The sequence below is a fragment of the Carex rostrata genome, chromosome 19 (assembly GCF_964058835.1).
Source record: "Carex rostrata chromosome 19, lpCarRost1.2, whole genome shotgun sequence".
Taxonomy (NCBI): domain Eukaryota; kingdom Viridiplantae; phylum Streptophyta; class Magnoliopsida; order Poales; family Cyperaceae; genus Carex; species Carex rostrata.
The window spans coordinates 865,907-878,075 of NC_135936.1; the positions used below are offsets into that span (position 1 = coordinate 865,907).

A 12,169-nucleotide genomic window follows, 5' to 3' on the forward strand; every position below is an offset into this window, starting at 1 on the left:
GCCACTGGAGTTTTGACGTGCCAACCATTTTTTACTGTTATGGGATTATTTTATTCTATGTGTGACAGATTAATTGACCGTTGCAACGGTCACTAGACCGTTACAGCGGTAGGCCTTACTTAGGTTAATCTCAAGGTTATTTTACCAATTTTACAGATATTGATTCCTAATCCTGAGGTGATGCTTCTGCTGTCCAATGCTCAGTGTTGCATGACTACTTCCTTGATAAGTATTGAAGTTGTTCGTTCATCTTTGATGCATATATCATATTCTCTATAGTCGTGAACCTGCACAATATCTCAAGACAGGAAAACTGTAAAATTAAATTAATATATGTTTTGCAAATCTAGTCAAATAGACAAATAGATTATGGTCCAATCTAACAATAATATGAACTTTAATTTTTTAATATTTTATATTATTTTAATAAATATCCGATGTAATCCGGAAAATAAAAAAGGAATATGGATATGGTTTTACCATCCGCTCTGTTTTCACCCCTGCCTACACGATAGAAATATAATATTAGAAAAATAATATGATAAGTGAGCAATTTTTACAATAATATATATATATATAAAGAGTTATTATTTTAGAGTAGAACTAGGATGTTCTTGGAAATTTGATGAGCTCAGTATCAAAATTTATCAGATTAGTTTCAAATATTGAATTTAAATTGTTGATATCAATCTACTACTTATGAATTTGCTTGCAAAATTTATAAATTTTCAAATTTAGTGATAAAAAATAATAAAAAATGAACGCTTATAAAGAGAAACAATTTAATCAAGACAAATGAGAAAAGAGAAGCAAAATAGGATACATGATGTGACATGCTAATGAGTTTGAAAAACTTAACGTTTTTTAGATACTTCTATTATTATGTATAAAATTAAAATTAAAAACAATGATTTAATTTGAATAAATAATGAAAAACACACTGATTAAATGATATTATTTATGTTGAATGTGGAAAAAATAGAACCGGGGAAGGCGAGACATTTTTATTTATTTATTTTTTTTTTGAGGAAGGGAAGGGGATATAGATATAAAGAGCCCGGGCCGACCCTACAGAAGAAGATTGCACCTGTACCTTTAATTGGCCTCCGCTCGCCCAATCACCACCCAATTGTCGAAATAAACAAAGCAAAAACCCTAACCCTAGAAGGAGAGAGCTGACAAGCCGCATGTGACAGCAAACCAGAGCGGCGATTAGCATATCCCAGTGAACTCGCTTAGGTCTGTCTTCAAATATCCTACCACCTGACGATTTATTTCATCTGTTTCCTCGTATCTCCTCTAATTTTCTGTTGTTATATATACGACCGAGGTTTTAGATCTAACCCTGGGGAGTTTCGTTTCGCCGTTGTTGACGATCTGATGGGAGTTTCTATTTTTTTCCTTTGTTCAGTATATAATTTTCTCTAGAGATTCCATCGTGGGAGGTGAAGAGATGGGAAAGGCCAAGAATCCCAGTGTTTATCTTGATGTATCCATAGGAGGCGCTCCAGCAGAGCGGATGGTCTTTGAGGTGCGTTTGTTTTTTGTTCCTGATGTGTTCAGCTGTCTTGTTATTATTAATAATAATAATGTTTCAATTGCAAAACATTTTATTCATTGGAGAATGACCAGGTTTGGCCTTGTTAACCTCCCAATATGTTTATGCCTCGGCCCCAAAATTATCTTGAGTTATACCATACGAACAAGGGCGGTTCTGAGTACTTTGAAAATGATTGGAAACTGGATATTTTTAGTTTGTGGGTGCTATCTATATTATTTAAGCTATGTAAGAGATTCTCAGTTTCCTATATAGGATGCTTCAAGATTTCAAGATTGGCAATTATCTTGTTCTAATGTAATCATCCAGGACTAACTAATTATTTCAATTTTCTCAGCTATTTGCTGATGCAGTTCCCAAGACTGCTGAAAATTTTCGAGCACTATGCACTGGTAAGTCTCTATCTCACTATTCTTTCTTTGACTATTCAGTTTCATAGGTGTTTGTTACCTAAATCTAATGAAATGAGATTTGCACATATTGTGAATAATTAAATATTTGATTTTTGCACTGTAACAGGGGAGAAAGGTCAAGGACAATTGACCGGGAAGCCATTGCACTACAAGGGTTCTATTTTCCACCGTGTCATGAAGGGTTTTATGGCTCAAGTATCTTATCTTTCTTGAGTTTTATTTTCTTTTTATATACATTTAAAAAGGCTAAATATTCCCTTAGCAATGGGATACTAGTCTTAAGCTTGCTCTGAAAAAAAGTTAAAAGATTCCTTAGTAAGCAGAAATTAGACATAAGCTTGGTCTACTGTTGAACAAACCTTTATGGCCATCCTTAAGTAGTATAGTCCAGGAATTCCAGCATAAAGCCTCAAAGAGGAATTCAAATGCTGTTTAATTTATTTTATTCTAGTTTGGTTATCATTAGGGTCAAGCAGATAGTTACAATTCCTACTCTGAACTTATCTTCTCATGGATGTTGCATTCATGGTTTCTTATTTTTGTTTCCTTATTCTATGATGTTTATGTGCTGCTATATTACTGTTGAGAAGAATGTAAGCTTTTGCAGTTGGAATGTATTAAACTATATATACATATATATATATATTTTCATTTTTTTTTGGGTGTGGTTACTAACTCATTTTGTTATTTTATTAGGGTGGCGACTTCTCCAAGCGAGATGGTATGTTCTTCATATCACTGCTTGTTGTTAACTTCCTCTTTCATTTTAATTAGCAATTTGACCATTCTACATAAGTTATTGTCCTCCAGAACCTTCATGTATAAAGTAAAAGTTCAAAATTTTCCAAGTTATGCTAATACTTTCAAAGCTTTGTATTGACTTACTAGAACTCTTTGTTAGCTAGTGGTGCAAATATTACAAGGTGCTTTTAGGAGTTTTAAGGATCCTAGAGCTATGTCAGTTTGAAAGCATATCTCATGCTTAAAAATAGTGCTTTGTTGGATATAAGAGTATTTTTATTGTATATAAGAGAAATAAGTGTTGCTCTTCCGCCTTTTAGATTAATAGTGGATATTGTGGTTTCAGGAACTGGTGGCGAGAGCATTTATGGTGGGAAATTTCCTGGTAATATTCTTATGTAACAACTTTGCTATTGTTGTATATTTATTTTGTGTTCATTTCCAAAATTGAATGTGGAATTCTTGATTGCTTAATTTTTGTCTTTGGATGATGCGTTATATCATCTTTCTTGCTATTGCTTTGATGTCTCTTTTACTTATAATTATCAACCTGAAAAGCTAATTCTAAATCATATGCTAATGTGTGTTGTAAGTTCTAACTGATTGATACAAAGCCATTGTTAGTGTCTAGTGATCTTTGAAATCTGTTGTTGAAACTACTCTTGGCATACCTAAATGAAATGATAGTGGTTTTACAAAGGATAGAACTTAAAAAAGAAAGACATGTGAAACATTTTTTTGTTGGTTTTTGAAGTTTTAAGAGGAATGTTGGGAAGCATCTCCTATCTTCATATGCCTGCTGGTTCTTTATACTAATTTTTGAAAGGTATACATGTCCATGCATTTATATCAATTACTTATGTAATATACCATGGTATCATGAAAGCAAATCATTCTACTAAAGATATGTTGCTTTTTCTAAGTAGAATTAGTATGAGTTGTGAAATTTAATATCAAGCTTAAATTAATTTTTTTTGGTATCAACTATTCTCCTAGTAATTCTCTCTAGTGTGGCAATTTGTTCCAGTGGTTTATTTCTGACTCTTTGCTGAGAAATGTTGCTCCACTACCCCACATTTGTAAGTAATGGCTTTTACATTTGACGTGTACAAAAAAAATAAAAGCAGATGTTTGCCTCTTAATGGAGTAATTTTGCTATTGTGATCCTTTATGTTTGTTTACATTGGGAAATTCGTAATTTACCTTACAGAAGTTGTACCACCTAGCTCTAAACATTTTAAAACTTTCTATTTTGTGTTTTGCAGATGAGAATTTTAAGCTGCGCCATGACAGCCGTGGTTTACTATCGATGGCAAATGCTGGCCGTGACACCAATGGTTCTCAGTTCTTCATCACTTTTGATGCTACTCCCCACCTTGATGGGTTTGTTCTTCATATCCCCTTCTCTTATGTACTGCATTGCATTGATATTTTTTATTTACGGAAGATATTTTTTTTATAATGGATTTCACATTTTATTTTCCTTGTGCAATTATATGTGAAAGAAAAGACATGCAGCATTTGTATCATGTGCAATTTTACTAGTGAAATTATAAAAAAATATAATTGTATCAGTTCATGGCTAATCGAGATATGCAGCTTGATTATCTAATAATATTTAAACGCGAGCATACCAGCACAATCGTATGACTGCTAGGGCTGTTCGGCAACAAGAGATTAAGCTTCCTTAAGGCTTCCTTTAGCTTCCTTAGCCGCTTAATCCTGTCGAACACTGGTTCCTTAGCGCAGATTAAGATCATCTCCTTTAGCCTCCTTTTGCCCAGATCTTAATCCTCTGCTGGAACTCTAAGGCACCTCTACCCCTTCCTTTAGCTTCCTTAGCTTCCTTAGCTTTCACCCACGGATTAAGACAACCGAACATTGGTTCCTTAGCGCTCCTTAAGCTCTTAATCCTTCACTCTTAATCCCTTGTTGCCGAACAGCCCCGCTATCCTTTGTGATCTTTCTTTAAAATACATCTTTGGGATTGTTTGTTCGTGTTGATTAATATTAGATTGAACTTTTATCTGAGAAATGTAAGGAAAATGCCCAATAATGTGCATCATGCACATTGCACATACCAGACTGATGATTTGAAAAACAGTGGACATGTTGGTAATAGCTTAGGTTTTGAAGTGGTGGTTTTGGTACAGGAAGCATGTTGTATTCGGGAAGCTGATTCAAGGGAAGGAGACACTGAAGAAAATGGAGACTGTTGAGGTAGATGGCACTAATCCTGTGGAAACCATCAAGGTGGTTGACTGTGGCGAACTCAAGGACAGTAATGATGTGGCAGATGTTTCAGTGCTAAAAGGTACAAGTTTTGATTCAGCTGTAATGCTTCTTATTTGAACTACTGGAATATGCAATTCAAAAGATCATTGTTTAAAGGCCATCGGAATGTTTCAATACCAAAATTTGATTTTCTGTGAATATTTTGACATATACCTACAACACCTGAAAATACTAATTCTGTCTTTGCAAATCTCTGACGATCCATCCCCACATAATTTAAGAAATTGTCCATTTTTGCCTCATTCCATCTTCCAAGAGGAATATCCAAAGTACTTGTATTTTCATTAACCAGAGAGAATAATGAGAGGGGGCGCTTTAGATAATTGTTGATATGAAGAAAATGAAGAATGAATGAGCAAAGATTATGTCTGTTCTGTCAGTGGTTGACGGAAGTTTCTTGTATTTTGTACGTGTACAGGTGAGAACATTCTTTTTTCAGGGCACACCTGCGTGTTAAACTTTTGTAGAATCTACTAATATTCACATATATGGTGGAAGCTTCTTTTAGTGGCATTGCTATTAATTTTATATCTAATATCTTAACTTCAGAGAAAAAGAAATCATCAAAATCAAAAACATCAAAGGATGTCTCGAGTGATGAGAGCTATGGAGAAAAGCGGAGGCATCGCCGCAAGAAATCATCTAAGGGGAGGAGAAAGAGGAGGCGAAAGCATTACTCATCTGATTCTGACAGTGACTCCGAATCAGACTCATCGGACAGTGAGAGTGATTCATCTTCTGATTTGGAATCTGACTCTGATTCAGATCTGAGCAGCTCAAGTGAGGAGGAACGGCGGAGGCGGAGGAAGCGTCATTCAAAAAGGGATAAGCACAAGCGCAGTAGGAGAAAGAGGGATAGGAAGAGGGAGAAGAAGCGCAGGAAACGTGACAGAAAATCACGACACAAGAGGAGGTGTGTTTTTATTTTGTGTTTTTCCAAGTTTTTGAGGAATTTGTCTTACTGGTCGGTAACAGCTCTGATGATGTGCTGGATTCTTTTAACTAGTGAATTTTTAGTGCACATGTAGATGTACTGTGCCATGATAGTATACTTTAGTTGTTCTTACCTTGCTAATTGCAGGATGGACGATAGTGAGAGCGAAAGTGAGAGCTCAAGTCAAAGCAGCTCTGATGAGGGTGAGAGAAAGAAGCTCAGGAAGAGTAAAAAATCTAAGGCTGCTTCGCGTGTTTCTGGTCGGTTAAATTTTCTTTGTATTATTTTAACCTCATGAAAGTAAGTATCATGCTAATTCCTTTTGTTGACATGGTTGCTTCAGAGGAGAAGCCGCAGCAGGAACAACCATTGTTGATCGCTGAAAAGGATACAAAAGAAGAAGCCCCAGAAAATCCAACCAGAGATGAAGAGAGGTCTGCGTTTGAGAATGGCAATGGACACACCTCAAAAACATCCGAGCATAATGGCCATCAAACTGCTGGCTCTCTTCGTGCTACTGCAAGAGGAAATGAAATGCCAAGCAAATCTAGGTACTTTTTTCTCGCTGATTCATCATTATCAGTATTATAACATATTCACTAAAAAATAAGAATTGCACCTTAATTTCCGGATGACATGATGAACAATTTTTAAGTTGGAAAACTGGTGAACATAGGAGTGAGAGCCCGGGACCTGCACGGCAGCCGTCCATGAGCAAGAGCATGAGCATCAGCCCAAGACAAACTCCATTCAGCAAGAGCCCAAGCCCGGTCACGAGGCGATCGAGAAGCAAGAGCCCCCCTCCTCGAAGAGTGTCTCTGAGCCCTAGCCCAAGTCCCAACCCTCCTAGAAGGAGGAGCATCAGCCGGAGCCCTCCCATGCGGTCACCACTTCCACGTAGGATCACAAGTCCCAGCCCTGCCAGAAGAGGCAGTAACAGCCAGGGTTCAGCACGGGGCGGCCCTGCCAGGCGAAGGAGTCCAAGTAGGAGTCCTGTTAGATCTATCCGGAGAAGTCCAAGCAGGAGCCCTGTTCGATCTTTCAGGAAAAGTCCAAGCAGGAGCCCTGTTAGGTCGCCGAGACGTAGTCTGAGCAGGAGTTTGAGCCCTAGTCCTATTAGAGGCCCACGCTCTAGGAGCCCTCTAGTTAGAGGGGGCAGGTCGAGGAGCCCACCGATTCGAAGGGCAATCTCTCCTCCTTCAAACCATGGGAGGAGTCCATCTAGAAGTGTGTCTCCTGACGGGTCCCCGAAGCGTATTAGGCGGGGTCGTGGTTTCAGCCAGAGGTACTCCTATGCAAGGCGTTATAGAACCCCTTCACCTGACAGGTCGCCTGTTAGATCTCGCTACGGGGGAAGGTGCAATTCTGAAGTACTTTTGTTGTATTTTGATATCCAAGCATCTGTTGTATATTATTATTCATCTGTGTTGGTCTTGGTAATCCAGGTACTATCCGAGCTATCGTTATAGGTCACCTCCTAGGCGTTATAGAAGCCCACGGGGAAGAACTCCACCAAGGTACGTTTTTATGACCAACACGTTAATTTTTTTTGTTATATGGTTTGATTGTTCTACAAATCAATTAGTGTGAAATTTCAATTTGGAATAATTGATCTCCAATAAATTTCTTAATTAGAGTCATTATTTTTTTTGAATAAAACGCATGAAAGCCCATTTTATATCATATAAAAACAAAGAGTCACTTACAACCAATAGTGACAACTCAATGATTCAATGATTCGGGAATGGTTCGGCGGGGTCAAAAATTTGTGATTCGGGAATAATTCGGGTATAATTCGGAAATAATTCAAGAATAATTCGTTTTTTCAAAACAAAATAATATATTGAAATACTGAAGTTGTAAAAATCATAAAAATGAGATTGTTTTATTCATTTTAATTTTTTTGTTAGTGTAAAAATAGAAAATTTAACATAGGCATGTTTATTTAGTTCTATTATGTGTCCTATCAATTTCATGACTTAGATTAACAGAATCAATAAACAGTTAGCAAAAATGGATACCAGTAACAGAAAGCAGTAGGCATACAAACATATAACAAGTAAATAAATATATTAGGACATGTTATATTCGTTACATCTTCCAAAAGCTAGCTAACTTCCATAAGCTGATCTAAATAGAAGTCCAAAAAATAGTTATAACTTTCAAGAAGTTCTAACTAAAAGCTTCTCAAAAGTAATTCTAAACTTTTTTAATCAAAATTAAAAACTTCTAAAGATTACACTAAATCATCGAAATTATATGCTGATTCATTAAAGCTTTTGTGGCATTTGAGACTTCATCCGCCTCAGATTCACTGTCTCCTTCATTTTCCTCTCTTGCAATTTCAAAGTCACCTTCATACGCATGAATTTTTGCAAGGTTAATTGGAACTGAGTCGGCTTTCTCTTTAGCAGTCATAGCAAACTACTAGGAACACTGAAAAGGTGAAGCACAATGAACTGGTACGATTCGAACCAGGTACAATGCCGAAATGGTGAAGGGTACTGATACTGTAGGATGTTTAAATAGAAAGAAATAATGTACTGGTACTGATACTTCAAGGTGAAGGGTACAAATGGACTTGGCAAAGTAATGTACTGTTTAGCAAATGCAATTGACAATTGTATATATATGCGAATCGTGTGAACTCTTTCCACTCTTGTATCAATTTAGTATAGCTGCAACAGGAAGTCAAACAACCTTTTTGATTATTAACTCTTAATTGTACTTCAGATTAAAAAGATAAAGAAGCCTGTATAAATAATAAACAAACAAAAATAATTAAAGATAAATGAACTTGGCAAACTAATATACTATTTAGCAAATGCAATTCATCATTTAGTCTATCTAATTTAATTTATTTTCTTTAATTAAATTGTGAAAGCACTAGCAAACTACTGGGAATGCAATTGACAGTAGGTAAATTTGGGTCCTTGCTAAAATAACGGGGTGCCAAAGGAAAGGACAAATGCACAGTTGGATGGCAGCCACTAATCAGTTTTGGTCAATCAAATATCTTAAGTCTTATCTCAAATAGAAAGAATCAAACCAAAAAGACAGATGCTACCGCTTAGCACTTAGCAGCCAATAGGTGGTAAATTTTCAATCAAAGTTAAGAGAGAAATTAAGCCACTTGATTTCTTCTTGTTGTCGTAGTCTCACTCTTAGTCAGTCGTAGATTTCAAAAACTAGGGTTTTGAGGGGAAGAGAAATGATGGAGGGAGAGAATTCAGCGAAGTCAGGAAACAAATTAGGATTTAGGAAGATAAACGACAGAGCGACGGGTTTTTTCGAATTCGCGAATAATTCATGAACAGAAAGTTTAACTCGTGAATCAACATATTAAACACTGATTGATGTGCTGAAATCTCAAAAATGATTAAATCGTGAATAATTCGCTAGTTAAAACTGTATCCTGTTACTATGCTTACAACTACAGATAGTTCAACCTTGGAGCTCAGATATATACCTGAGCTACAACAAAAACAAGTAGAATCTGTCTTTCACTATAACAAGTGAGACTGACAAAACCGAATACTCCTCACAGGGAGATACAACTATATATGAGGAAGTTTGCAAATTAGCTAGATTTATACAAAACAGTGATAGTATCAGTATTTTGATTTTCTCCCTAAAAGATGTGTTTAATCGGCATCAATCACCACCAGAGATACTTCTTTGTAGTCTTCCAAAGGGATGCAGTCCATGTCATCAGGCATCCATTCCTTCATCTCTTCCTTTACCTTGTCTGCTAGAGGTCCTGTCCAATAAGTCACAGTAGAATAGATAAATAAGATCATATTCCTATTAGACTAAACTGATGGAATTTTAAGGAAGCTCAATTCATTTCTGTGATTCCAAACACGCCAACACAATGCACTCATCATGATGAGAAAACCTTGTTGTTTGTTGGATGGCAGTAAGAATGCAAAATCTAAGATGTCCTTTTAACAGAATATTATTTTTTAAATTCATCCTGACATTGTCCCATCCAGAACCAAATAGTTTGCACTAAAGGACATTTGAGTAACAAGTGATCTACAGTTTCATGTAAGATACAAAACTGACATCTAGTAGGACCTATCCACCCTCTTTTGAGCATGTTACCTTTTGTCAATATCCTACTTTTGCTAACCACATGAAAATCCTTATTGTGGTGGGAATAGGTAGGGACCACCATACAGTGGGTTGTTGTGTTTTAATCCCTCTGAAATTCAGAAATTTATAAGCAGTGTGTTAGTATTATAGTCATTATTGTGTTTGATTTATTCCTAATTAAGTCATTTCTGTTAAGCTAATATATTATACCTCTCCCTATTCCCATTGCACTCTTAGGCATGCATCTCCATTGACTTCCACTAGTAATTGAGCAGTATGGTTGTTTACAAATCAAAGTTGATTAATCGGCTGGTGTTTTGGGTATACTTTAGTGATCTCTCATGAATTTTATATGCTTTTTATGACTAGTTTGTAGACAAAGAACAAAGCTAGCTCAACATGGATACTTTTGTGTCTTTAGTTGTCTGGTGTCATGGGCAACATATATCTTATTAGTTGTCTTTGAGATGGCTATGTTGCACTCGTCAGTTGGTATTGGTAGCAAGGGATCTCTGAATACTTGCTTTTGCCTTTTGTTTATTTTAAACTAAATTGTAATTACTAGCTGCTCCGTGGATCGTTACATAATTTCAGTATAATCATACTTTAGGGCTTTCTTGGATAGGCAAAACTAGAACCCCACCATAGGTATTTGTAATCTAAAAAAATAGAGTCACAGCTATCAGTGTTTCAACTCTGTTTGGATTTAAAGTAAAAAATTGAATACATGTCACATGACTTGGTACTTTTAAATTATAAACGCAACTAATAATACATCATTCAACCCAACATGGAAACCAGTTACGCTAACTGAAGCTCCCAACCAACCTTAATCACTGCCAACCTTACATGCCCTTAATGTAAGGTCTCTGTATCGTTGTTGCCATATAATATTTGGCAAGGTCCTCTCTACACAATTAATTTTTTGTATTTGTAATGCTTGTGCTTTTTTGGGCTAAGCAGATATAGGGGAAGGAGGAGCCGCAGCAGGAGCATCTCTCGCAGTCCACCTTCACGCAGGAGCCCCTCACGCAGCCGCTCTCCTCTTTCTCCAGACAGACCCTCCAGCCGTTACCGAGGTGGCGCTGGCGTGGTCCGCTCCCCCTCCCGCAGCAGGAGCCCTCCTGGATCCAGGTCCCGTTCCCGGTCTCAGTCACCTCCCCCTGCGAGATCTCGCAACTCTTCTCCAGACACCCCATCTCCAAGGCACAGCAGAGAGAAGTCAAGGTCCCCGTCTACTAGCTCTGGTGGAAAGAAGGGCTTAGTCTCCTATGGAGATGCTTCTCCTGACAGCTAGATCATCGTATTGTTATTATCATTGTCTGTGCTTGTGTTATTACCTACCTTTTATCTTAGTAGGCTACTTCTGTGCAACGGTTGTGAAGGATTTTGTGGATTTGTTAGATCTTTGTAATAGTAAACCTTTTCGAGTCTCTACGTAGTAGGGATTTCTGAGTATGCAGTGGTCGGTACCAATGTGGTCATCTGATATTTGCTTGAGTTCGAGTAGCTAATGGTAGTTCCTGTTATGGAGACTATTTTATTGCATGTCATGGAACTTGTTGCATGTTTTATCATGTAATAATTTGAGGATGGTTTTGAAGATGGTACTTTTAGGCTTTGGCAATTGCTGCTTTTGCTGAATTTGTGATAATGGCTCAAGGGATCATTTCATTGAAATTGCATTAGGTACAGGATCGTTCCCCCCGACCATCAGTCAAATTTCTAGACAACAATTGAAATGAGATGGTACCATTTGTCGCTTGTTGTGTATATGATGGGATCTGAACTATTTCTGGCTATCTCCGCGGTGGGCATAAATTATAGTATTACTACGTTGAAACTGTATTAGGTCTGTTCGGCCCACTGAGGGGGATGGGATGTAGGAATAGAATTGGTAAAAATACCAGCCGATTAAAGTATACTTTACAAATCAAAGTTTCAACTGTTTTGGGTTTACAATTCATTGTTATAAGTGAATTTTTCTTTCTCCACGTAAGCAGTAAAAGCTCCTCCAAAGTTGAACAGGGCCTAAAGGTAAACAATGGTAGTGATTCCTTGCGTTGTTACAGGAGCTCGTGATGTTTTTCGGATGTTTTTTGTGTATGCAAGTTGCTACCAACATTGTTA

At 37.0% G+C, this 12,169-nt stretch overlaps 1 protein-coding gene across 4 annotated transcripts; it reads left to right on the forward strand.

The window, feature by feature from the left end:
• The first annotated feature begins 1,099 nt into the window (after positions 1–1,099).
• LOC144572046 (Cyclophilin-like peptidyl-prolyl cis-trans isomerase family protein) lies at positions 1,100–11,666 on the forward strand. 4 transcript variants are annotated; one of them, XM_078321443.1, is made up of 14 exons: positions 1,100–1,239; positions 1,412–1,531; positions 1,896–1,950; positions 2,078–2,166; positions 2,668–2,692; positions 3,059–3,097; positions 3,978–4,095; positions 4,866–5,026; positions 5,557–5,920; positions 6,089–6,201; positions 6,285–6,492; positions 6,618–7,298; positions 7,387–7,458; positions 11,003–11,666. In XM_078321443.1, exons 2-14 carry the CDS (start codon positions 1,454–1,456, stop codon positions 11,334–11,336), a joined length of 2,337 nt encoding a protein of 778 aa, XP_078177569.1. In that variant the 5' UTR covers positions 1,100–1,239; positions 1,412–1,453; the 3' UTR covers positions 11,337–11,666. The 4 variants fall into 4 exon arrangements, with proteins under 4 accessions (XP_078177569.1, XP_078177570.1, XP_078177571.1 ...); XM_078321444.1 differs by lacking the exon at positions 1,100–1,239 and adding an exon at positions 3,740–3,791; XM_078321445.1 differs by lacking the exons at positions 1,100–1,239; positions 1,412–1,531; positions 1,896–1,950; ... (1 more) ...; positions 2,668–2,692; positions 3,059–3,097 and adding exons at positions 3,467–3,538; positions 3,740–3,791.
• Positions 11,667–12,169: the final 503 nt, after the last annotated feature.

Bases quoted from the DNA above. Each gene is read 5' to 3' on its own strand.
- LOC144572046 (XM_078321443.1), top strand. From the start codon at position 1,454: ATGGGAAAGGCCAAGAATCCCAGTGTTTATCTTGATGTATCCATAGGA. The intron at 2,693-3,058 runs GTATGTTCTTCA...TTGTGGTTTCAG, and splicing joins CGACTTCTCCAAGCGAGATG to GAACTGGTGGCGAGAGCATT. The intron at 7,299-7,386 runs GTGCAATTCTGA...TTGGTAATCCAG, and splicing joins AGATCTCGCTACGGGGGAAG to GTACTATCCGAGCTATCGTT.